Raw genomic sequence first — 27,216 nt, forward strand, 5'->3', positions numbered from 1 at the left:
CCCCTCCCCCTCCAACTCCTGATCTCGAGCACAGTACTAACTCCGAACTGACTGACACTCGGCTGAGCCAAGATGGCAATCTCCAGACTTGAACATTCGAAGGTTCCTCGCTCCGCCCGGAGCCCGAGCCCCGGCGGCACCGCCCTCGCCGAGGCCTCGCCGCCTTCCCCGGCGAGCAGGCCGCCGGGGGCTCCGGTCTCCACGGCCGCCGGGCGGCCGAGGACCCCTCTCTAGCTTTCCGAACTACAGATCCCAGGGTGCCTCTCGGACTCCCGCTCCCTCCCTCTCTCGCTCCCTCCCTCCGTGCGTCTCCTCCTCCCTGGCCCTTGTTTTGGCTGGAAGCGCTCCGGCGGAGTTAAAGAAAGTCTGGGCAGAAACCGCAGCCGGCCCGAACGTGGGAAGGGGAGGAGGAAAGGAAGAGGGAGCCGGGAGGCCGGGAGAGGGAGGGATCGGGGCCGGGGGCCAGGCCGCTCAGAACCTGCCGCGCGCCCGGGGGTGGGGGAGGCGGCGCGGGAGGAGCGCGAGGGGACTGGACGGTGGGCTCTGTCCCCGCAGCCAAGCAGCCGAGAGCTTCGTTCCTTCGCCGCCCTCCGCCCTCTCTCTCCCGCGGCGGCGGCGAGCGCGGACCCACCCTCCGGCGGGACCTCTGCCCTGCCCAGCGACGCCGAGCCGGCGGCTCCCTCCGTGGCCCTGGACCAGCCCTGCGCCCGCTGTCCACGGGACCCTCGCGGCTTCTCCTTTCCTCCCGGCTGCCCAGGCGCCGCGGGGAAGTGACCCACCCTACCGCGAGGAGGGGGAAGGAGAGGATCGCGCAGGGCGCACCGAAACCGAGACCGGGCGAGCCGGAGTGGGCACTGCGCAGGGCATTGTGTGTGTGTGTGTGTGTGCGCGCGTGCAGCGTCGTGTCTGTCTAAGAGAGCGCTCTGGGAGGTCCCGTCCCGAGGGGGCGGAGCGCAGGGGGCCGAGGCTTGGGCTCCGCGCCGGGGCAGAGTCCCGTTGAGCCCGAGCGCGAAGGAGGCAGCCGGCGGGACGGCGCGCCTGGCGGCTGGGCGGGCGCACTGAAGGGAGGCCGGGGCGCCCTCGGCCCGGCCGCGGACCCTGCCCCGAGGTATCGGCCTCGGCGGCGCGGCCCGCTTCTACTCAAGTCCGCGGACCTGCTTGCTAGGGAAGAAGCTCGGAGGCCGAGAGCCGGCGCGCCGCGGAGCCCGTCCGCCCGGGGTGCGCCGCGGGAGAGCTAGGTCCCCGCCGCTGCGCGGCTGTCCGGCGTCGGCGGTGTCGGGAGCGCGCCCGGCCCGGAGCCGGAGAGGCGCGCACCATGAGCGGCGGCGAAGTGGTCTGCTCCGGATGGCTCCGCAAGTCACCCCCGGAGAAAAAGTTGAAGCGTTATGTAAGTAGAGCTCGGCCGCCGTTCCCCTTCCCGGGAGGCTCGCGCGCGGGCTGCTGCTTACCCTTGGTCCCCATCCTTTTCCCGTGGGCCCTTTCCCCGGCAGGCTGGGGACCCAGGCTGGACACTCACGCCCGGGCCTCCTCTTGGCCGGGCACCTTTCTTTCTCCAGATTCCAGACATCGGCCCGTAGGAGGGCTCGGCATGGCCAGCTGAGCGCCGGCTGCATGTTTTTATTGTTCCTTTTAGCAGGGGCGAGGGGGAGAGCATTCTCCTTTCGTTATATCTGCAGGGAATCCTTAGAGACTGCTGTATAGTAAATTTCCCGCAGTGGGAAACCCACGGAGGTGTTGGAACTCATCAGCCTTCTATTTGGTCCGCGCTCCCTCCCGCCTTCCCCTCGGGGTGGTTGCCGGAAGCGGGAGGGGGACCTGGGAAGTTGGTCTTAGAGCCGAGCATCTCCAGTCCGCGCACACGGGAAAGAAAAGTTATTACGCGCCCTACCGTTTGCTTAGCACGGTTCACATTTTCGCGGTTTTGAAGCGAGGGACCTTGGAGTTTGGCCCGAGAGCCTTGGCAGTTTGCTGCGAAAGGAGGGCGCTGTGGGGAGCCTGGTGGCTGGTGTTCGGGCGCCGTGGACACGCTGTCAAACCCCGCAGGAGAGGACAGCTGGGGCCAGTCAGGATTTCTGTGTGTTACGGTACTTTCCCAGGCCACCCGAATTGCTTCTGCTGATTATGTGTTAAACCGTTTTAGCTGTTAAGGAAGATATTCCCTGAAAGAACCAACCTTGCTTAGGTGGAAATCTGTGTCCTCTTCGGGGGGGGGGGGGTTGTCTGCGATCTTATCCCCTTCTCCCCCATTGGCTCTTTGTTGCTGCCTCCTGCAAAAGACAGAAATGACACCTTCGCCCTGGCATATGACGCAAATATTTTTTTAGTAAAGTATGTCTCGAAAACAAAATGTATGCCCCCTTAAATATAAATTTACTACCAGGGGGCCGACACTAATAATGGAACCTGTTTCTTGTGGAAGGGTATCTACATCCAGAGAGCTCGAGGTAATCCTATTAGTCACTGTTTGCTTGCATAGAACGGAGTGAAGTGCAATATTTAACTTCACCAACAACTCACCGGTGAGTTTCTGGTTTACTTTCTGCCAGAATTTGTTATAGGCAAGTAATTCTTATTTAAGGATTTGATGCCACAAATCCTAAGAAAGTTCTCCAGAGATTTTTTGAATCCTTCCAAATCCTGTCTCTCCACCTATCACACTTTGCCTGAATATTCTGGTAAATATGCTGACTTTAATACAAAAATTGGGGAGAGGCAGTGTTGTTTTCAGCTCTGAGTTCTGAAGAGAAGGTTGTATGTGTGTGGGAAGAGGGAGTGGATTGATAGATGTATTTGTTTTGAGAAGGCGCTGTTTAGGAAATGATTGGGTCCTTGGGGGAACTGAAGAGCACTACATTAGCTGAAATAGGTAGTGGTAATAGAGGTTTAATGCTTTCTTTCACATGATTGGTTTATGGCTCTCTCAAAAGATGCCCCGCACTGGACTAGGGACCATAAGATTAAAAAATACAGTAGGAAAAAAGACTTGCCTCTTGGGCTTGCAATTTAATGTAATACAAACCAGGAAGAAAATCAGCCCCAAAGATTATGTCTTAACAAGGACCAAGAAAATGGAAAATCTGAATTTAAAAAAATTTATTATTTCATTTGATCATTACAACAGTTTTATGAGGCGGGTATTATCTATGTGTTTAACAGATGAGAACACAGTCTACATAACCAGAGTGTGCCAGAGGCAGGGTTTGAACCCAGATCTGCCTGCCTGACTGGCCTTTAAAAGGTTGATGAGTCATCTAGTTGATTTCAAGCGGCACTCAGGCCGGTCATCTGTAAACAGCCTTTCAAGTTGTAACTTTCTATGAGTCTGTGGATATTGGTTGAGCATGCAAGGAAGGGGCGGGCTGTGCATCAGAGGTGCAGTGCTGAAGAAACACAAGACAAGCATGTGGGCACAAAAGGTAGCTAGCAATGCCAGACGGTTTCTGATTGTGTGCCCAAGTGGATCACTATGGGTATTGCATAGATGTTTTGAGGAACAAACTTCTTGTAGACTGAAACCACAGGAATACTTCAGGGAGACAATGGGCTCCCTAAATTGTTGTCAGCTGAGGGGAGAATATGCCTAACAGCGGAGGGAGGCGGGCTTTTCTTTGTCTGGCTGGGCACTGGGGTTTTCTTTCCACACCAGTGAAGTACATAGAGACAGCCCAGGAAGAAAGTGGGCAGGGTGGCCACCAGAATTGAGGGGTCCAAGAGGGTGACTGGAGACTTACAAGTTAAAATGAGTCTTGTCTTATATTTGCACTGTCAAGTCGGTTGCCTAGATTTTGACATTCCCAGATGATTGCTCTTTGGCTTGGTATCCAATTCAGACAGTTTTGGCTAAAGCAGCTTTGCCCCTCAAAGACATTGGCATATATACATGCATCTCCTGTGCTGGTTTGGTTTTCATGTAGAATCTTTATTTTCTGGATGAAAGGAAACATTGTTGGCCACCCAGTGGGCAAAATGTTGCTTGATAATGGTTTTGAATGAACAGATTCACTGTGATAAGATATCTTGGATGCCTGGTACTGTAATTGTTAAATGAAACTTCAGGGAGTTTGAACATTGATTTTGTTGGGGAACATTTGGCCAGAGAAATTTGACAGTTGTCTCGCTGTTTACAGTATTTATAGGGTAGTCCAAGCATTGATTAAGATGATCCATCAGGGCTTTTAAATGACAAAAAATTGTTTTAGTTTTATCTTCAAAGTCATCTCAAGGTATGGCCCCCATGCATTCCATTTACAACTCCATTTTATGTTTGCTTTTTTATAGTCAACAGCACTGTTTTTTTATATTAGTATGTTCCTCAGATATGGAAGCTTTTCTTGAATTTCCTAAAGAGAGTGGAAGTGGCATAAAAGACAGTTAAGACAAAGACTAGCGAGCAGATTCTCCAGCCTTTTTGCCTCTTTTTAATTTTTTCTATATTTATTTGCCAAAGGGTAAGAACCTCTTGTATGTGTTCCATCCTCTGAGAATTTTTAGAAGTCCACTTAATATGGAGGGGAAGATTTTTCTGCTTTCTCTCAGTTTTGCTACTACTGTGTTGCCGTTTTCATCCTGTGTTATATATTAAACAGCTGATTTTTCACTCTGTCAAGGACCTGAGTAGAATCACATACAGATCAATGTCACTAGGGTTATAGAAACCAAGTAGACTCTTGGTAGTATGCACTCAACGGCAGCGCTCAGATGTTTAAAGGGCTGTTTAAAGACAAATCAGCCATTTGAAATAATGGTAGAATTTTCATCAGGATTTGAAATTTTAGCTGAGATAAAAGGTAAGTCTTGAAAACAAAGGATTGCTCCAAGCCAGCTGGCTGTCTCCCTGTCTCTGCAGGGGGGAGCTTCCCTATGGCCTGCCTCAAGCCAAGACACCAAGTTTGGGCTCCTCCATGGCCCAGATGTCTGCCGTGGGCCGGTGTGCAGTCTCAGCAGGAGAACCTGCTTCTGGACCAGGGCAGGGTGGCGTGCTAGCTGCCAGCCAGCTGGGGAGCAAAACGTCAGCCAGTTCTTGGGTGTGTAATCTGCACCCAGCTTGGGCTCTGCTCTTCAGCTGTCAGCTTATAGGATGTTTTTTGTCTGAACTTGTGGTTCTGGGAATGGACTTAGAAACAGAAATAGCATCTTCCTCTGGGTGGGCACCTGACATCTTACATGGAGGAGAGAGGCATGGGGAAGGCAAAATAACAGCATCTCCTTGGTTCAAGGACAACCCAGGAGCTGGGCTAAGTCCCTGTTCCATAGTGTCACTACAACAAAGAGGGCTGGGATGTTTGGAAGCTTTTCCTGCCCTTTTTTGGCAATTCCCAGTAGCAGATTCTGCTACTGGGAATTGCCAGTAGTCAACAGATTCTGAAGCTTTTGCTTACAGTGACTGAAGGAGCATAATTATTCTGTTCAAGGAAATTTTTTTCCTGCAATTCTCCCATTAGTGAACATACCATTCAAATTACGAATGTTTTCTTTTTACCTTTTCCAATAAGGCAGGAACATTGTTTCTACTAAGAAAGATCATCAACTAGCAAGTACATTGTCTTTATGAAAGTTAATGATAGTTAATTCTTTTGTTGTGCCTGGGCTTAGTGATATGAGTTGCTGAATCCCTAAATCTGATTGTTGTCTTTTGGGATTCAAAATTACTAAGAAGGTGGATCAGCTTGGAGGGTAGTTTTAGAATTCTGCTGTTTTTAAATTTTTTTTTAATTGATCATCTTTGAACAAATACAAAAACATGGCAAGAATTTATACTTGGATAATCTGGTTGACAGGTGAACTGGTTATTTCAGTGTGTTTTGCCATAATGAGTCTGCTTAAATATGAAAGAAATGAAGTGACAAGGCACTTTTAAGCCTAAGATTCCCTAGTTTGGAGTTGACATAAAAAATACATAGCTAAGGTCTTGATGATTTGCAGGTTGAGGACATTTAAGAGGTGATTAACTGTCGGCACTGCTAATTTTCTTACAGAGACTAACACACGAGAAAGAACATCGTAGCAGGTGGATTACCACTTTATTTTTGAAGGGTTTTGGGTAAATTGGGCCATGGTGGAAGGAACCCTGAACTGAGTGTCAGGACCCAGAATTCACCTGGGCTTTGCCACTATTCACGTGATCTTTGGAGCCTTCTGATCCTCAGTTTCCTTATCTGTAAAATGGGGACGTGGTGGGCACCACATCTACACTCTAAGCTCTCTTGCCCTCTAACATTCCTCTTCTCAGACTTTCCCTTGGCAGGGAGGGGCAGATGGGGGGGAAATAAATCTTCCATTTCTTGTTCATCTTAAATAGCTAGTGAATATATTAGAACTACAGAAGCAGAATTCTTTGGGGACCCTTCGGCGCCTCCCTTAACAGAATGCAGGCTCACTGAGCCCAGGGCTGCCGAGTGCCTGTGCTGCTGTGTCTGATACAGAGTGGAAGCTCACCAGGTATCTGTTGACTGAATCGATAAACAGGTATCTCTGGAGCTTTTGTAAATGTGCCACGTGTTGAATACCGTGGAGGGAAAGGCCCACTCCCTTCCCGTAAGGAGTTTCTAATCTGTTCCCCAAGACAAGCTGTAAATGCATGTTCCTTTAAATCGTTTTACAAGAGCTATGTTTACAAGGCTGTATATGATGAATTGCCAAATGGTTGATACAGACAGTAATTGCTTAAGAGCTCAGACTAGAGGGGAGGGGGAGGAGGGCAGCCAGGGAAGACTTCACAGGTGAATTTCAGGCTCTATTCTTGGAAGAATCCAGGTGCTTCTGACAGAAATAGCAAAATCAGAAGGGCAGCCTGGTTTTCAAGGAAGAACGGGGACTTTGTGTTGAGTTCAGACATCCCTGTGAAAAGAACAGAACAGCTCCGTTTCATGCATGGAATTTGGATGTCAGCTGTAACTTGAAGTTTGAGAAGTTTCAGTTTCTGCCATGACCTAATGCTCTTGATGGGATCCTGACCACAAGTGAATTTTCTGTCCCAGGCTAGACAACAAACCAAACAACCCCACTTGTCCGGTCACCTGAACTTATTAAAATTCCAAGGGACATGTGTTATTTAAGATTTCTTTATGTCTGTTTGGAACTAAATAATTCATTCTGGCAAGCATTTAGTTGACAACAGAGAGGGAGCATGTTCTGGTAGGAGGGAGAATAAAAGAGCCTTTGATTCATTTGCTTCTGAGCTCCAGCAGGAGGGCAGGGGCTGCCTTGGGCTAGCGTCTTATTTTGGACTTTGGAAGCCATCTTAGCCCAGCTGTATGAGTGCCAGCCAGTGCTGGAGGAAAGAGAATAACACCAATGGATCACATGAAACCCCTCCTGACTGTTGATGGAAGGGTTTCTCCCATTTCACATTCCTTGCATTAACATGGCGGCTCACTTCCCCCCAAGTCAGAGTTCCATCTGAATTTGCCACTTGAACTTGGATTGAAGGCACAGCACTTCTGTAACTCTTTATCTCAGTCGACTAAGTACAGGAAACTTAGCAAGACCCAGGTCCCTGTCTGCTCCCCCTCCTCAGCTACAGGAACAAATAAAATCAGCATTCTTTTCTTCTTTAGATGACTCCTGGGCGAAAGTGGCTCATTGTACGATGGATTTCCACGGCCCTTAAATGTAGCCTCTTCATTTGCCAACTCAATGGCTGGGGGAGCCTTAATGAATTGGAGATGGCGATGCAGGCCTGGGGAATTGCTGGGAAAAGTCATTTTAGGAACTTGGAAGCTTCGACCATTCCAGGCTTGTCTGTGTGAGCACCTCAAATCCTACAAGAATGCCTTAACTGGAAAAGAATCTTCTATATTTTAAGCAATTCTTTTATTCGTAGGAGCAAAATGCTCCCTAACTGAAGAGAAAAATGCTCATTGCTGAATGTGTATAAAGTAGAACCCAGCAGCTTTGGACCCTCCCACAGCCTGCTTTATGAAAAAAAAAAAAATAGTTAAGACTCTGCACCGAAATGCATGCTTGGTCGTTATCTGGGTTACATTAGCCCTTGAAGCATTCTGATTACAGCTTGTAGCTGCCAAGCCCTGTCCTGCAGTGTTATCTGGAACAAAAATTTTCCATGTGGTTGTTTTTAGCAGAGCTACTATATGCAAACTGGATGTGAAGATGTAAGTCGCAAAGAAATAGAGCTTCTAGAAGGGGAAATGTGAGTGATCTTAATTTTTTTTCCTACTATTTAACTGTTCTTTCCTTTCTGTGTATTTCAGAAATTTTTTTCATATTTCTAAACTGAGTTTTCTTTTACTTTTATACACTGGAAAGAATCCCAAATTTACCACAAGTTTTTCATATGGTGGTGTTTTTTTTTCTCCCAGCTTTTTTCTTTGAATTCATACTTGGCCTAGGTAATTCCCCATGTGTTCAAACAACAACAACAACAGCAGTGTCCTAAAAGGAAAAAAACAAATGGCTACATTGTTCCATGAGTTAAAAACAATATACCAAGAGTCCAAACATTTCTCTTCAGTGTAGAAATCTTAGGTCATTTTTTTTTTTTTTTAAGGAAGAAAAATACCAAACTTTGCTTTAACTATCCTGCTCATTGATTTTCTTTTCCCTTTTTAATTTATTTTCCTTTGTTTTAACTCGTGTTGTTTAATTTTTTTTGAAAAGTTTTACATATGGTTCTTCTTTAAGAATATCACACATGGAAAACGAAAACATTAAAATTTCATTTTACTTTTCATCCTCTGGTCTGAAGAGGGGAAAAAATGTTAATTAACAGTAAGGGTTTGTAACTGACTTCGTGTTGCTTGGTTGAATGGAATATTTGTCATTATTGCCTAGAGGTATTTAGCAGTTTTATGTGAAATAAGCAGGTCAATATTTTAGTTAAGAGGCTTTTTTGCTTTTATGAAATAAAATATGCAGGACGGCAGCATCAGGGGATTGAGAACTCAATCTATTTTTGTCATTTTTACTGTAGTTAATATTTGGTAATTGATATTTTGTATTAAATATTTATTGTATTTAATACATCGGTTAGCCAGTTGCTATAAAATTTTATCTGCTAACTTTTTTAAGTGGGAGAGAGGTAAAAAGCACTCTTTCCCCCAGGAATCCCTACCCACTTGCCCTTTTCCCCTTTTCCCCTTGTTTTCTACTTCTTCCTCTGTAGTAGAAGCCTCACTACCAACATCACAAAGTATTCATGTCAGAATCCTTACACACACAGTCTTCCACCTTTTCTCTAAAAAAGGGGGAGTTATTTATGTCCTGTTATGTAGTAATCAAGACTAGGAATCATAATGTTCTACCCAGCAGGTAGATTGTTGTTCTCTCCTGAAATGCAGTTTTTAGTTACTACTGTATTGGGAAATGCGGTCAGGCCACTTTCTGACTAGCAGGACTCCTCCCTGAGATGACTACCTGGTTAAAGAATTAAGTGTGCTTTGTCAACTCCAGTCCATCACACATTCCCATCGGTGCCTTGGCTAGGGTCATCGTAGCCAAGAGGAAGGTGCTTCTGATTGGAGGGAGGACCACTTGATTTGCGGGAAAGAAGTGCTTTTATCTTTGTCACTTGGAAGAGAAACACTTGGTAAAATGCTACCTCCAGTGCTGTGAATTTCAGTGGCGTTAAGTAGAACTTGGTGAGGAAGGCTCACCCCACTGGGTTAGGGAAGCATCATATGAAGCCCCTACCCTCTGGCAAAGTTATAATCGACCCCAGAGTTGTGTAGGAGGATTGGATTTTACAAGTTCTCCCCGACAATTTCAGATTTAAATGTTCGAAGTGTTGGAAAAAGGTAAAAGGAAATACTGAGCTAGGAAGAATGCGAAATATTTGGGCAGTTAATTTGTTCCTGGTGGTGCTGTTACATAAAACCAAAGCCTTCTGAGTAATCTTCACAGGGTATCTAGGTCATCTATCTCCGAAGAAAAGTGGACAAAATTAAACTGATGCTGTAGTTCTTTTTTCTTTCTCTTCTTTTTTCTTTCTCTTCATTTAAGCAGTGGAAGAGTCAAAACAGGAAAAGCATGCCTGGTATATTTTTCGTTTTAACATATCTTTCTAGATGATTTTCCTAATGGCCCACAGTATACACAGTTGAAAGCGTGTACACATGATCTATTTACAAAGAAAATTATGGCTTCATTTATCATTCTTTGGTGTTTGTAATAGGTTATTAATTTCCAGAGGACAAAGACGGCATTTGTTCTCTGCGTCTGAAATGCACAGAGTGGTACCTGGCACAATCTCTTGAGTAGCGTGACCAAATACTTGTTGAATTTTAAGCCTAAAATGATAAATCATCTAGTTCAATGTTTCTCAACCTCTTCTAACCCATTTCTCTATCACGTATTGTTTGAGTTTCCCATGGCTTTTCATCCAGTTTTATTTTCTATGATTTGCATTACAAAAACAATAGCTGTATCAAATATCTCTCCCAATTATACTTATCTCCTTCTTCCCTAGTAGAGAGTCCAACCTCCTCTTTTTACAGGGAGTGAAAATAAATAGCCTCCGAGAGACTTAATTGATTTGTCCGAGGTCATACAAGTTAACCAGCTGTTCTGGCGGGGCCAGATCTCTTACTTCTCAGGTCAGACCCTGCAGTCCTTGAGGGGATGCCCGCTGAGAACAAGGCATTGCAAAGAATTCAGAAGAGGCCCAAGAGGGCACTGCGTCTACCTTTCAGGAGTTTATATGCTACTAGGGACCTAGGAGGCACTCAGTACTGCAAATTGTGTTGTGATCAGTGATGTGTGAGGCCAGGCTTTAGAAGAATTCAGCCGAGGGAGGTGAATTCAGGGATTCCGGGAAGGTTTCATGAAGGTTTCATGAAGAGAGATTTCACCAGGACCTTAAAAGATGGATTCAGGGCTTCCCTGGTGGCGCAGTGGTTGAGAGTCTGCCTGCCGATGCAGGGGACGTGGGTTCATGCCCCGGTCCGGGAAGATCCCACATGCCGCGGAGCAGCTGGGCCCGTGAGCCATGGCCGCTGAGCCTGCACGTCCGGAGCCTGTGCTCCACAACGGGAGAGGCCACAGCAGTGAGAGGCCCGCATACCGAAAGAAAAAAAAGAAAAAAGATGGATTCAATTTTCAAAGATGGGGCTGGAGCGAGACTCTATTGCTCCCTTTTCCAGCCAGACTCGTGGGTGGGTTGTGTCCACCTGGCGGCCCCCTCTTCCTCACCTGCTGCTCATCTCAGAGTGGAATACAGCCCGGGTCCTCTTCCACCATCCTTACCTAACCCGGCTCCCACTAAGATCCCAGATGGTTGCCCAATCTAGCAGAACTAGATCTGAACTTTTTATTTTTCATGAAACTCTTGACTACATCGTTGGAGATAACCAGTCCATTTTCTCAAAATATGTTCTTCCCTGTGCCTTCCTGATACCAGGCTCTGGTTTCTGGAAGTGTTGGAGTTCCTAAGCGTTCTAGTGCTGGCTAGCCCTGGATGCTCTCTACTCCCATGTCACACCGTTAGTAGTTCTTCATCCATTGGGCGTTCATGAACTTTTTTGAAAATTTCATAAAAGCTCCATGTTCTCCATTTCCATAGAATTCTTTCTTTTTTTTTCCCCCTGCTTGGCCAGTGCCCACATCATGCTGGTTGCTAGTTGATTTACAGTTTTGTTAGTTTCAGGTGTACAGCAGAGTGATTCAGTTATATATTCTTTTTCAGATTCTCTTCCATTGTAGGTTATTACAAGATATTGAGTATAGTTTCCTCTGCTATACAGTAGGTCCTTGCTGGTTATCTATTTTATATATAGTAGTGTCCACAGAATTCTTACAAACTTACACACAAACCTTATTATCCCCTTGCACGCTTCCTAACTTTTAAAGCCCATCTGTGGATCATAAAGCCCAGTGAAATGCCCCTGAATTATATGCTGATGATCTGAAGACACCATTTCAGCCCATTTGTCACTCCACATCTTTGGCTCTAACTGGTTAGTAGATCTCTAACTGCTTAGATCCCCACAGCAACGGAGAGTCCGCATGCCCACAGCAGGGCTTACCATCCTCTCCCTAAACTCCGTCCTCTCACTGTTCCCTCTCTCAATCAGTCACGCCACCATCCCTTTCCCAGTGGCTTAAGCCAGAGGGTTTTCTTTGTTCTCTTCTCCTTCTCCACATCCAGTGACCAAATCCTGTCAGCTTTACCTTCCAGAGATCTCTTGACTTCCTGACCTCTGTGTTGCCTAAGCTGCCTTTGCCTTTCTGCCGGATTTCTGCAATAGCTAGTTCATCTCCCTGTCTCCATCCTTGCATCCCTCCAAACCAGCTTCATCAAGGCAGCCAGCATGGCCTTTCTGAAACCCAGATCTGATCGTCCCGGGCTCCAGTTTGAGGCTGTTCCGCAGGGTTCCTTTGCTCTGAGGAATGCCCAAACCCCTTCTCTTGGCTTACAGCGTTCCCTGTGATGTGGCCCATGCATGTACCTCCTTCTCACTCACCCGCTCCGCTTCAGCTGTACTGAGCTTTCAGGTCCCGAATTGGCTTTGTGATCCCTCACTCTGGCCTTGGCCTGTGCGCTTCTCTCCTCCAGGGATTCCTGGCCCTCCTCTCTCTGCCTCCACACCAAGGCTACCCCAGGAGCCTCCCTCGAGCTCCCGCCACCACTATCACTCACCCACGCAGACCCAGCGGGCCAAGAGCATCTGTTTTGTTCCCCTTCGATGCTCGGCCATTCCCCCAGGACAGTGCCCATCGCACCGGATTGCACTTGTTTAATTTCTTGTTCCCCCTTTTGATGCTGGGGCTCATTGTGATTTTTCACGAGCCCCCAGTACTTCTGCCTTCAAGGGCTCCCTTCCTCTAACCAAAAAAAAAGAATAAAAATTATATTTTGCAACTGTGTCCAGATAGATGAATATATTCCAAGCTGGATTTATTATTAGATAGTTATTATCCTTATTATGTTCCTGTTTTATTCTGATTTTAAATGAATTTCATATGAAGACACTTTTTGTGGGCTCCTGAAAGTTTTACGGGCTCTAGCACTTGGTGGCCTGTACCTGATGGACACCTTGGCTGTGTCAAGTGGACATGAATCCTTCGGCGATAAAGTTGACAGCTTCTTGATTGTGACTCGGAAAGGCAAGGAGCCCACTAGTTATTTCCTTACGTGGCACGTTTGTAGTGGCTTGAATAGCTCCCTGAAACCATATTAAGATTGTGTATTGTAGTCCCTGGTATCGGAAAAATGTATTTTAAAAAGTAGGATCACAGACTTAAGAGGAGTATATATATGTATATTTAAAAGCAGAAATCATGAGATCTTTATGATGTCAAAAATATGTTCCGGGCTTCCCTGGTGGCGCAGTGGTTGAGAGTCCGCCTGCTGATGCAGGGGACGCGGGTTCGTGCCCCAGTCTGGGAGGATCCCGCGTGTCGCGGAGCGGCTGGGCCCATGAGCCATGGCCACTGAGCCTGTGCTCCGCAACGGAAGAGGCCACAGCAGTGAGAGGCCCGCGTACCGCATTAAAAAAAAAAAAAAAATGTTCCTCGAGCTAATTCACTAATACGAACGTTTCCTCGTGATGTGTCCGTGTACAGCGGTGGTTTTTAGTGGAAGTGGGAAGGTGATTTTGCCCCCGCCAGGGACATTTAACAATGTCTGGAGATGTGTTTTGGTTGTCGCCACTGGGGGTGCTACTGGCAGCTGGTGGGTGGAGGCAGGGATGCTGTTAAAACGTCCTACAGTGCACGGGACAGCCTTTGCAAACAAGAATGACCCAGCCCCAAATATCAATAGGGCAGAAGTTGGGAAACCCTCAGGTAGAGGAATCCTTCATAAAGCTTGGTTCCTACAGCTGTATTATTCATTTGGTTTATTTCCCTGTGTTTCCTTTAAAAGCCATAATTCAGGTACAGGACTGTGTGGCAGCCTTGGACCCAGGCATTTCCTTTTCTGGCTTCAATAAGGTTGAGAAAAAGTCATTTAGATGCCTGAGCTTTTGAACCCCAGAGGTTGGGGCCATGCACCCCTGTCACAACGGTTTCTGCAAGAGACAGAAATCTCTCTCCAATGGTAAATGGTCTGTTATCATTTAAATCATTGCCCCAAATACTCTCTTTTTTTTTTTTCTCCCCATGCTAATCCTAGCTGGAGTACAACCAATTGTTGTCTGGGTGGGGAGGGGGATGCTGAGTCATTTATTCATGCTTTTTATTACCTCTTGGCTTGAATATCACCATTCATTGTTCACAAGCTGCTCAGCTTGTTTACTTTTTATAAATTACATGTAATCAGTCTTCTTGCAGGTCTGGCTACTGTAATTGGCAGCAGCCATGGAGCAGGGCTGATGAGTCTGCATTTGTGCTGATGTCTCACAGTCAGCTCAGTCTCCAAACTTTGTTAGCTCCTCTATCTGTATTTCAAAAGGAAGGTGAACAGAACTGCCATGCTGCTCTCTCTTCTCAGATGCTCTGACGGCACTTGTTCATGTAATAGTTCGGTGGAGTCCCTGTGTCCTTTGGTGAAGGAACAATCAAGGGTTTGGGGCAGTGGACCTCAAACTTTAATGTGCATACAAATCACCTGGGTAACTTCTGAAATGAACATTCTGGAGCCTTTGCCCTTTCTGAAATTTTTAGTAAATCTCGGTAGAGGTCCAGAAAACTGCATTTTCTAACTCTCAAATCCCTGGTGATTCTGATATAGGTGGTCCTTACCTTACACTTGGATAAGTGCTGAGTTAGCATGGAGGAAACATGGGAAAAGGAAGAAAATCCAGTAGAAGTAAATGTGTATAGAGAGTGGGATAGGAAGGCAAGAACCAAAACTCAGAAAGTAACTTCAGCCCCTTTTCTGTGAGATAAGGGAAATATGCGGTGATCCTTTAAAAAATATGTGATTTAGATCAAAGCTTCCCCTAAAGGGGACATATTTAGAGGATGACAAAAGTGAAAGGGAATTTTCAGAAAGGTACGAACATGAGAAAGTACCTAACCATCGCCAAGAAGCTCAAAGATGTGATGAAATCGAGGAAGGTACTGAGCAGGTATAGATTTGAAGAAGAACGCGCATTCGTGAATCGAGAGCTTTATGAATGGCTTAAAGATGAAGAGGATTGGGCTTCCCTGGTGGCGCAGTGGTTGAGAGTCCGCCTGCCGATGCAGGGGACGCGGGTTCATGCCCCGGTCCGGGAAGATCCCACATGCCGCGGAGCGGCTGGGCCCGTGAGCCGTGGCCGCTGAGCCTGCGCGTCCGGAGCCTGTGCTCCGCAACGGGAGAGGCCACAGCAGTGAGAGGCCTGCGTGCCGTAACCAGAAGTTCTGGTTATTCTGGTTATGGGATCTGAAAGCCTATTATGAAAATACAGTCCAGGTTTCCTGGAATAGTTCTAATTTCAGATATTTTTTTCCCACTGTCTTTATAGTACATGTCTAGTTTGCCCTAAGTTTTGGTTAGTTGAGATGTGGTTGGTTTGTAACAGAGCACCAAAATAGTTCTACATGACTAAAGAAGTTCTGTTTTCAAATTTCTGTCTGCCTGTCTGTCTGTCTCTCTTTCTCTCCCTGTGTGTAATGTATATATTCTAATCTGTTTCTTTGAACCTAAACTTTGATGTTAAAGTCCGTTTTAAAGAACGAGAGCAAGAGAGAGAGAGAGATAAGACAGACTCTACCTTAGAAAATTGGCCAAGAAATGGCCCAGGTGGGAATGGTTATTTAATCCTAGCAGAGGAATAAAGAATTTATTTCCAACTACCTACTGAGTTCACTCTGTTTTTAGAAAGCTATCAGATAGTATTTTCTTAGGGGAACTTTATGATTCTATTTATACCTTGCAGAAAGAGATTGACACCCTCCTCCCAAAATAAAAGGCATTGGGGGAGTTACTTATAAAATGATGGCTATCATCAGCTTTCGTTAATTTCCTTCCTTACCCTGCTCTAACCATCTCTTCATCAGAGTGTGTGTCTTTCAATTTACTCTACCCTAACCGTCTCGGTGTCAAGAGTGTTCATTTCTCCATGCTGGGAACCCAGATTGTACTGTCGACTTTTCACCACTGTGGTGTCATACTGATGAGCTGGCTGACCTTTCCTCCCTCCCTTCCTTTTCTCCATCCTTCACTCTCTCTCCCTTCCCCTCCATTTCCTTACTCAGGGAGGTACTCTGCCCATCTGCCTGCAAGATCTTAGAACCTCTTCCCATCTGCTTTGTAAGTGTTGAGTAGCATTATTGCTGTTATACGGTATCACTATTGTTATTATACGAAGTGTCTGCCACGCCCTCTCACTGCACCGAGAGTTCAAGTACGTTCAGTTAGTAGATCACTTTGCTCCTGAAATGAATAGAAGGGCTGTTGCTGGCTGGTGGTGGAGACCCAGAACCAGCTTCTATCAAGAAAGGCTAGACTCCTGTGACTTCTGTCCTGCACGAAGGATTATACGGTATCACTATTGTTATTATACGAAGTGTCTACCACACCCTCTCACTGCACCCAGAGTTCAAGTACGTTCAGCTAGTAGATCGCTTTGCTCCTGAAGTGAATAGAAGGGCTGTTGCTGGCTGGCGGTGGAGACCCAGAGCCAGCTTCTATCAAGAAAGGCTAGACTCCTGTGACGTCTGTCCCGCACGAAGGCTGGGCTCACGCCTTGCTCTTTTCATTTCAGGTGACTTTATTGCCTTGCTTTCCTGTATTTTTAAAACCATATACTTGGTAGACCTGTTTTCTTAGGAGTCTCTTGATAGTTCTAGTTATTTTTTCAGATTTTTTTCTATAATTTATTCTAACCCATATGTTGTTTAACACAGTGATAGATGTTTCCAATGAATATTTAAATTTGCTGTAAACAAGTGTAAATGCTCCTGGGGAGAACCGCAACATTAGTCATCCAAGTGCAGCATAAAAAAATATATAGCTTATCAGTTTTCAGTGGGAGTATTTTAACTTTAAAATTTCTGGCTTTGCTTTAACATATAGGAAAAAAAAAGTTATCAAATGTTAGTTAAGCATAAGTTGTAAAATATTAGGTAAGCAGATGTATTGCCCTTTGCATGTTACTAAAATGTCTCTTTCATAATTAAATAAGACATCATTAAACTGAATATACATATTTTAACTTCTAATGATTTTATATTTAAATAGAAAATGCATAGATTGACTTAAAATTCATAGGATGTTGGTACTTTGATTATTTCTGTTTTAAGATATAATTTTTAATACTCAGATATATTTAAAAGTTTAGTATCTCCCTACTGATTTCAGTGATGCTTAAACAGCTAAAACATACTCTTTTATGGTAGGTTTTATGCATACTAAATATTTTAGCGAATGCAATATTTATTCCCAAGCTGGAGAAACAGTTATATGTTGAGAAACCCATGTTCTTATTAACTGAGGGATATTGGAACATGGATATTGAAGTATTTTTAATGTTTCAGATAAGGTTCTCGTGTTGAAAACATTCATGTTTGTTTTTCAAAGAGAATCTGTTGTTTCTAAACCGTGTATTTCCAAAGCAGAATAACTTTTCATAACTTTGAGATTTTTATTGAAATACTTAAGGAGAAGAAATACTTGTCTTAAAGTAGTGAAAGGAGGAAAACTTAATTACTGATCCTATTCGCAGTGAGAAAATGAGGACCTAGGGAATTGAGGCCAAGGAAATACCCTGAGTTCAAGGCCAGTTGGTTTTAGCAGGCAGAGGTAGTCATGGATGCAAGCTTCCTGACACCCAGCCTGGTGCCATTCCCAATCTGCCACATCTATCCCCATCTTCAGAGGGTTGTTGTACTTTCCAAAATCCAAATGCTTTGACATTTTAAGAGCATTTTAGCTGCCCCTCAGAGCAGTGACAATGTGGTAAGTTCACCCCAGTCTCTCACTCTTTTTAAAAATTTTTATTTATTTTTCTTTTATTTTTTTTTATTTTTTTTTCTTTTGCGGTATGTGGGCCTCTCACTGCTGTGGTCTCTCCCACTGTGGAGCACAGGACCAGCAGCTCTGCGGCATGTGGGATCTTCCCAGACCGGGGCATGAACCCGCGTCCCCTGCATCGGCAGGCAGACTCCCGACCACTGAGCCACCAGGGAAGCCCTAAACTTTTTATTTTTTTAAAAAAACACATAACATAAAATTTACCCTCTTACCCATTTTTAAGTGCACAGTTCAGTAATGTTAAGTGTATTGACACGGTTGTGCCACCCCAGTCTCTTTTGCGTCTCCATCTAATCTCTGGAGCCTTGGAAACATCTGAAGGGGCTTTAGACTGGCACCTTTTGGGAAGGCATGCAGCTCACCTGTGTTTGCTCCTTTCTTGTATTGATAGTAGGAAGTTAATTACGTGGGATTTGCTCACCTAATCCACACAGGAGATCCTACTTCAGTGCTCATTTGGAAATGCCACACCCCTTTCTGCCCCCGAGAAAAAATTCTTTCCTGATTGTAGATTCCATGCTCAGTTTAATCTTGATCATATGAGCATGAGTCACCCTGGGTAAGTATGTAATCCCATTTATACCTTCCTTCCAACCTCCCTTTAATTTTTAAACTTAAAATACTGGATCCTGTTTTCCTGTATAAGGTCTGGTGATTTGGGGCTAATTTAGGGACCAGGCGATGCTGAGATTTTTTTGGAACCGGCAGTTTCTAGTCTCCTGACAGTGAAGCTGCATGGCCTATTTTAAAATTCAGACTATGTGTGGAATGTCTGTGTGGATGAAGAAACAAGTTAAAGCTTTTTTGGGAGGAGGCAGGGAGAAAGAGGAATGAAAACTTTTAGGTAGTCTGATTTTGTGGGGGAAATTTTGAGATTTTTTAAGAATACATACAAACCAAAGATGAGGCTTTGTGATTTCTTTGGGTTCACAAAGGAAATACTTAAGGTTGGGCTAAAGAGATATTGTTGAATAAATTCCTTAACCGATAAATTAACAAATTAGTAAACCTGCCGGTGATTTCCGGTTATCATTATCTTTCCCAGTGTGTAACCACTAATTCCATGTCTTCGTTTGCAGAATGAAACATATGTCACTGGGAAGTTCTTTTTAAAAGAATACTTGTCAAGTACCTTGGAATCTTTAGGATACTTTGAATATGGCACTGAAAGAATGTAAATCATTGATGCTTATATTTTTACACCCATAGAGGATTACTGGAGTGGGAGTGGGTTGAACGTCGAAATATTCCTTTCAAAAGACAACATACATTTGAGCAAAGCCATTCTCCCTAAATGCTTATTTTAAATTGGCAGTCACTTAGCTAACAGTCAGTAATCTCACTTAGCAAGTGTCTGGCACACCTGTTTTAACCTGCACAGGTTCAGTTCACACAAAGAAAGGGAGGGTGGGGTGACGTGGTGGGAGCACCCTGTTAGTCTCATTAACATATTTGGAATAACTGTATTTGAATATTTGCCAGCTGAACTAGGCCATCTGGACGCCTGCCAAGTGAGCGATGGGAATTTCTGGGAGGAGTGTGGAGATTCGAGCCTGTGAAGTGTTGACGTTTTCTTCTTGAAGGGGAAACCTTTTAGAAGATGCTATTTAGGATACTTCCCTTACCCTCTGAACAAAATAAATTTTTCGTCCTCTCCGTTCAAATTCTGCAGAAATTTCAGATCTTCTCTTTCCACCACCTTTTTGTGTTTTTTTTAGAATAGTACCTTAGGACTTGTCTCCCAAAAAGCTTTTGGTAATCTCTCCGGGATGAGTTTGAGTTCTTGCTCTGCCTGGTTTTTGTCTCTGCAGAATTAGTCCTGAAGCTCTTTCCGTGAGCCTCGCTGGAGCACCTCTTCCGCAAGATTATCATGTGAACACAAATATGGGAACAGGACAGACAGGATAAACTAGGGCACCTGTGGAGTCACCGCCTACCCAGTGGTTGCTCAGATCATAAAGATGGCAGCCTGGCTCAGCTCTGAGGCGTAGAAAAATGGTCTTTACAAGGTTCTCTTTTGGGGGCCTGTATCACAGTTGATGCCTTGACACCTGTCTGGCTGCAGCCACAACTTTGGGCTCTAAAACTAGTCAGGGGAGTAGTCAGTTGAAACCAGGTGTTCTCAGGTATTTGGATATAGTGCATTTAAGGGTGAGATGAGGCAAGGCATATCTTGAGTTCTCATGTTGGGGGGCAGTACACAGATGATCAGGAGTATACTCAGGAGAGTATAAAAATCACCAGGGGGCTTCCCTGGTGGCGCAGTGGTTGGGAGTCCGCCTGCCGATGCGGGGGGCGCGGGTTCGTGCCCCGGTCCAGGAAGATCCCACATGCTGCGGAGCGGCTGGGCCCGTGAGCCGTGGCCACTGGGCCTGCGCGTCCGGAGCCTGTGCTCTGCGGCGGGAGAGGCCACAGCAGTGAGGGGCCCGCATACCGCAAAAAAAAAAAAAATCACCAGGGAGCTTTTTCAAAAACCATGCAGTTTGATTTGTTTTTCCCCTGTTTCCTAGTGCAGCAAAGGGTAGGTAGGGATGACAAAGGAATGAGGTGAATCTAGTATCTGTTGAAGCTGTGGGTGCCTGCCACAGTGTGGCAGGTTGCATAGTTTAGGCCTGTTTGCTCTCCTGTCTCATGCTTACTCTCAGGAATGGAAAGATACCCCCTGATGACAGTAACATTCACTCCTCCTGCGAAAGATTTTGAAATAATATGTTAAATGTACATTTAATAAGATTGTCAGAAAAGGGTTTATTTTTCCCCTGATTGGAGCTTTGTTTTTTTCCTTATCTCTTCAAAAGTGGGCCATAAGACTGATATTTTAAAATCACAAATATGGAGTATCAAAAACAGAAAAGAACAAATTTGATCATAGCTATTAAAACTTAAAAAAATGAGAACCTAAAAAAGAAAGGGCTGGTACATTAAACCGAGCCTAAATTTTTTTTTTTTTTTTTTTTTTGCGGTACGCGGGCCTCTCATCATTGTGGCCTCTCCCGTTGCGGAGCACAGGCTCCGGACGCGCAGGCTCAGCAGCCATGGCTCACGGGCCCAGCCGCTCCGCGGCCTGTGGGATCTTCCCGGACCGGGGTATGAACCTGCGTCCCCTGCATCGGCAGGCGGACTCTCAACCACTGCGCCACCAGGGAAGCCCCCGAGCCTAAATTTTTAACAAATATTATAATGAGCATATATATTTACACTTTATATGCCAATCATGTGTGTGTGTATAAATATATATGCTTTTAAGTGTCTAGGCCAAAGTTATTAAATTGCAGCCAGCTTTTGTTGAACTTCACTGATTTCTTTGTAATTTTTTCAGTGTTCTATATGATTCTTATATTTACAAAATCACCATCTACTCTTTTTTGTTTTTCAAAAATATTTATTTATTTATTTGGCTGTGCCGGGTCTTAGTTGCAGCACGAGGGATCTTTAGTTGCAGCATGCGGGATCTAGTTCCCTGACCTGGGATGCACCTGGGCCCCCTGCATGGGGAACATGGAGTCTTTTTTTTTTTTTAATTGAAGTATAATTGCTTTACAATGTTGTGTTAGTTTCTGCTGTACAACAAAGTGAATCAGCTATACGTATACATATATCCCCACCCTCTTGGACCTCCCTCCCAAACGCCCCCCCACCTCATCCCACCCCTCTAGGTCATCACAGAGCCCTGAGCTGAGCTCCCTGTGCTATACTGCAGGTTCCCACTAGCTATCTGTTTTATACACGGTAGTGTATTTATGTCAAACCTAACTTTCTAACTCATCCCACCCTCCCCTTCCCCCTGCCATGTCCACATGTCTGTTCTTTATGTCTATGTCTCTATTCCTGCCCTGGCACTAAGTTCATCTGTACCATTTTTCTAGATGCCACATACATGCGTTAATATATGATATTCGGTTTTCTCTTTCTGGCTCACATCACTCTGTATTACAGACTCTAGGTCCACCCATATCTCTACAAATGACCCAATTTCGTTCCTTTTTATGGCTAAGTAATATTCCATTGTATATATGTACCACATCTTCTTTACCCATTCATCTGTCAGTGGACACTTAGGTTGCTTCCATGTCCTGGCTATTGTAAATAGTGCTACAATGAACATTGGGGTGCATGTATCTTTTTGAGTTATGGTTTCCTCTGGATATATGCCCAGGAGTGGCATTGCTGGGTCATATGGTAGTTCTAGTTTTAGTTTTTTATGGAACCTCCATACTCTTCTCCATAGTGGCTGTATCAATTTACATTCCCAGCAACAGTGCAAGAGGGTTCCCTTTTATTCACAACCTCTCCAGCATTTACTGTTTGTAGATTTTTTGATGATGCCCATTCTGACTGGTGTGAGGTGATACCTCATTGTAGTTTTGATTTGCATTTCTCTAATAATTAGTGATATTGAGCAGCTTTTCATGTGCTTCTTGGCCATCTGTATGTCTTCTTTAGCGAAATGTCTATTTAGGTCTTCCACCAATTTTTGGATTGGGTTGTTTGTTTTTTTGATATTGAGCTGCATGGGCTATTTGTATATTTTGGAGATTAATCCTTTGTCCATTGCTTCGTTTGCAAATATTTTCTCCCATTCTGAGGGTTGTCTTTTCATCTTGTTTATGGTTTCCTTTGCTGTGCAAAAGCTTTTAATTTTCATTAGGTCCCATTTGTTTATTTTTGGTTTTATTTTCAGTACTCTAGGAGGTGGGTCAGAAAAGATCTTGCTGTGATTTATGTCAAAGAGAGTTTTTCCTATGGTTTTCTCTAAGAGTTTTATAGTGTCGGGTCTTACGTTTAGGTCTTCAATGCATTTTGAGCTTATTTTTGTGTATGGTGTTAAGGAGTGTTCTAATTTCATTCTTTTACATGTAGCTGTCCAGTTTTCCCAGCACCACTTAAGGAAGAGACTGTCTTTTCTCCATTGTGTGTTCTTGCCTCCTTTGTCATAGATTAGTTGACCATAGGTGCATGGGTTTATCTCTGGGTTTTCTATCCTGTACCATTGGTCTGTATTTCTGTTTTTGTGCCAATACCATACTATCTTGATTACTGTAGCTTTGTAGTATAGTCTGAAGTCAGGGAGCCTGATTCCTCCAACTCTTTTTTCTTTCTCAAGATTGCTTTAGCTATTCGGGGTCTTTTATGTTTTCATACAAACTAAAATTTTTGTTCTAATTCTGTGAAAAATGCCATTGGTAATTTGATAGGGATTTCATTGAATCTGTAGATTGCTTTGGGTAGTATAGTCATTTTCACAATATTGATTCTAATCGTCCTTGAATGTGGTATATCTCTCCATTTGTGTCATTTTTGATTTCTTTCATCAGTGTTTTATAGTTTTCAGAGTACAGGTCTTTTGCCTCCTTAGGCAGATTTATTCCTAGGTATTTTATTCTTTTTTTTGAGATGGTAAATGGGATTATTTCCTTAATTTCTCTTTCTGATCTTTTGTTTTTAGTGTATAGGAATGCAAGAGATTTCTGTGCATTAATTTTGTATCCTGCAGTTTTTCCAAATTCACTGACTAGCTCTAGTAGTTTTCTGGTAGCATCTTTAGGATTCTCTGTGTATAGTATCATGTCATCTGCAAACAGTGACGGTTTTACTTCTTCTTTTCCAGTTTGGATTCCTTTTATTTTTTTTCTTCTGTTATTGCTGTGGCTAGGACTTCCAAAACTATGTTGAGTAGTAGGGTGAGTGTGGGCATCCTTGCTTTGTTCCTGATCTTAGAGGAAATGCTTTCAGGTTTTCTCCATTGAGAATGATGTTGGCTTTGGGTTTGTCATATATGGCCTTTATTATGTTGAGGTAAGTTCCCTCTGTGCCCACTTTCTGGAGAGTTTTTATGATAAATGGTGTTGAATTTTGTCAAAAGTTTTTTCTGCATCTATTGAGATGATTATATGGTTTTTATTCTTTAATTTGTTAATATGATGTATCACATTGATTGATTTGCATATATTGAAGAATCCTTGCATCCCTGGGTTAAATCCCACTTGATCATGGTGCATGATCTTTTTAATGTGTTGTTGGATTCTGTTTGCTAGTATTCTGTTGAGGATTTTTGCATCTATGTTCATCACTGATATTGGTCTGTAATTTTCTTTTGTTGTGGTATCTTTGGTTTTGGTATCGGGGTGATGGTGGCCTCATAGAACAAGTTTGGGTATGTTCCTCCCTCTGCAATTTTTTGGAAGCGTTTGAGAAGGATAGGCATTAGCTCTTCTCTAAATGTTTGATAGAATTCACCTGTGAAGCCATCTGGTCCTGGACTTTTGTTTGTTGGAAGATTTTTAATTACAGTTTCAATTTCATTACTTGTGATTGGTCTGTTTATACTTTCTAATTCTTCCTGGTTCAGTCTTAGAAAGTTGTACCTTTCCAAGAATTTGTCCATTTCTTCCAGGTTGTCCATATTATTGCCATATAGTTGTTTGTAGTAGTCTCTTATGATCCTTTGCATTTCTGCAGTGTCAGTTGTAATTTCTCCTTTTTCATTTCTAATTCTATTGATTTGAGTCCTCTCTCGTTTTTTTCTTGACGAGTCTGGCTGAAGGTTTATCAATTTTGTTTATCTTCTCAATGAATCAGCTTTTAGTTTTATCAATCTTTGCTATTGTTTTCTTCGTTTCTATTTCATTTATTTCTGCTCTGATCTTTATGATTTCTTTTCTTCTGCTAACTTTGGGGTTCTTTTTGTTCTTCTTTCTCTAGTTACTTTAGGTGTAAGGTTAGACTGAGTTTTTTTTGTTTTTTTTGTTTTTCTTTTTGCGGTACGTGGGCCTCTCACTGTTGTGGCCTCTCCCGTTGTGGAGCACAGGCTCCGGATGCGCAGGCTCAGTGGCCATGGCTCATGGGCCCAGCCGCTCCGCGGCATGTGGGACCTTCCCGGACCGGGTCACGGACCCGTGTCACCTGCATCGACAGGCGAACTCTCAACCACTGCGCCACCAGGGAAGCCCCCAGACTTCCCACCAGGGAAGTCCCAGTCACCATCTACTCTTAACTAATTATATAAATACAACTTTGATTCTTTTTCTTTTTAATACATATATATTTTTTGGCCATGCCACGTGACTTGCGGAATCTTAATTCCCCGACCAGGGATCGAACCTGGGCCCTTGACAGTGAGAGTGAGGAGTCCCAAACACTGGAACACCAGGGAATTCCCAACTTTGATTCTTCATAGTTTTTTTTTTCCAGTTGATTCCTAACAGCCTGTTTAAAATTAAAAAAATGTATAAGTGATTGTAATCATGTCATTCATGAAGCAATGTAGGATTAATATGAAAAACTAGCAGTTCAGTGTTTTCCTTTTTTATTATAAAATGTCAAGTATTATATTCTTGGGGCTTCTCTGTCGGTTTCTTGTATTATAGAATTAATAAAATATGCAATGTTACCAGTTTCACTATTTAGTACATCTTGAACATCTCTGAGGGTGGTAGATATAGCATCTATTTCTTAAACAAGTACATGCATGAAACTATAAAAGTTTATTGGCGTCATAGAACAGCACTAGTGAAACTTGAGTTCAGGCTCGTTCCCCACATTTAAACTGGCAGCACATGTGTGTGGGAAGAAGCTATTAATTACTGATAACCCCTTTAGAATGTGTTAATATTGTTAGGTCCGAATATGAGTTATTCAGTAGGTGCACCAGATTAAAAAAAACTAGATGAAATGTAAATATTGACTTTCTTGTCCCTTTTAATTCACTTTAGTGACTTACTGGTCGGTATTTGTGGGGACACATCTAATAACTTTTTTGGGTCGGTTTTTGTCTTCTCCTTATTTTAACTATAAAGTGCTAGGAGGGAGCAGGGAAAAGGCTGCCTTCAGGTGTACTGAGGTTGAACCGGTTTAACCATAGTTGCAGCTTGTCTGCTGTCAGCTCCCTCCTCAGCGCCCAGGCTTATTTCCATGTTATATAATCCAGACTGGTTTGTCCTGTTTGGTAGGTTTGTTATAAACTGCAGAGCTAAGTAAACGTGGGAGAACATTTTAAATGGCATTAAAAATTAACCAGTACTTGAGGAGGGATGTAGCAGAGGGGCCCAGCTGTCAGGTGGCCCAGGGTCAGCCTCCTGGGGAAAGAGGGGGGCATTTCTGTTTCCTCTGAGGAACAGGAAGTCGACGTGAAACTATAGCAACTCCTGGCCAGAGGACCACTCCTCAGTGCAGATGACAACCAGCCTGCCATGTCTGATGCCAGAAACATCTGATCCTAAAAGCAGATGTTAACTTTGTCCGTTAATGAACTGTGTACACAAGCAGAAACGGACAAACCAAACCAGTGGGACCATTTTCATCCATCTGTGCCCAATACAGAAACAATGAAGGAGAAAGTGACTCGGTGAGTCTTGTCCCCCTCCTAGCTCAGTGCACAATGAGAGAACGTGTCCACCTACTTTGTGATGAGCGTTTCTGATGCCTGCTCACTGTGGGGTTACGCTGACCTATGGTGTTTAATTCACCCACAGTTATAGAGTTATTGGGTTTCCTAAGGCATCCTCTGTCCTTGTCAGTTGAACTTTCTGACAGGTGTGCATCCTCTCGTGTGTGATTCCCCTAAACCCTCTGTAGGACTGTGTGCCCCATTCCGTATTGACCGTGTCCTTCCCATATTCGTTTATCATCAGGCCCCCTACCTAGAAATTGGGATCTCCTGGTGGATATTTTGGAGTCTTCCCTGGAATGCCTTTCCCCTCCATACAGGGCCTCTCTGAGGTTTGCAGGGGTTCCCAGGGCCAGAGGGTGTTGGTCAACCTAGAGTGATGGTGATGACCTCCTCCACCATATAACAGTCTCTCCCTCTAACCTGTGCCCATCGCGGGGCTTCTCTTTGAGCAAAAACCCGGGGAACCCTAACATGGAAGATCTCAGTTTAACAGCAACCCACTTTCCCCCATGAGTCACTCTTAGTTCGAAATATCCTAAAAGAGGTTCTTATTTCTGAAGGTCAGGCAGGTTGCAGCCTGCTTGATTTTTCAGGATCTCTGGTTAGTAAGGATTTTAGAGAGTAGAAGAGAAAACAGATCTTTTATGAATGTGGCATAAAACTATACAGCCTTGTGCAAATGATCTAACTATATGAATCCTGGCTTATAGACAGAAGCTTCCTTTGTATGACTAGATTCACCACTCTATCCTTCTCTGAAATACTGAGAGACAAAAATCCCATATATATCACATAATTAAAAAAAAAATCAGAATTCAGAACTGGAAAAATTTACAAACAGTTCACATTCTTCTGATTCTGATTTTTTTAAAACATTTTTGCTGTTTTAAATTTGCTTTTATTGTTTGAGATCGAAAATACATTTTTCTATTCTGACTTTATTTTTTGAACTGAAACCTACATCCATGGACAT

At 44.0% G+C, this 27,216-nt stretch overlaps 1 protein-coding gene across 4 annotated transcripts in view; it reads left to right on the forward strand.

Moving 5' to 3' along the window:
• Positions 1–1,284: 1,284 nt before the first annotated feature.
• GAB1 (GRB2 associated binding protein 1) overlaps positions 1,285–27,216 on the forward strand; it is a 127,346-nt gene continuing 101,414 nt past the window's right edge. For all 4 annotated transcript variants that reach the window (XM_082653445.1, XM_082653447.1, XM_082653446.1 and 1 more), the window contains exon 1: positions 1,285–1,387. In XM_082653445.1, the coding sequence (XP_082509571.1) occupies positions 1,316–1,387 (72 nt within the window). In that variant the 5' untranslated portion in view covers positions 1,285–1,315. The remainder of the gene's footprint in view (positions 1,388–27,216) is intronic.

The sequence above is a fragment of the Grampus griseus genome (assembly GCF_964374135.1).
Source record: "Grampus griseus genome assembly, chromosome: 4".
NCBI lineage: Eukaryota > Metazoa > Chordata > Mammalia > Artiodactyla > Delphinidae > Grampus > Grampus griseus.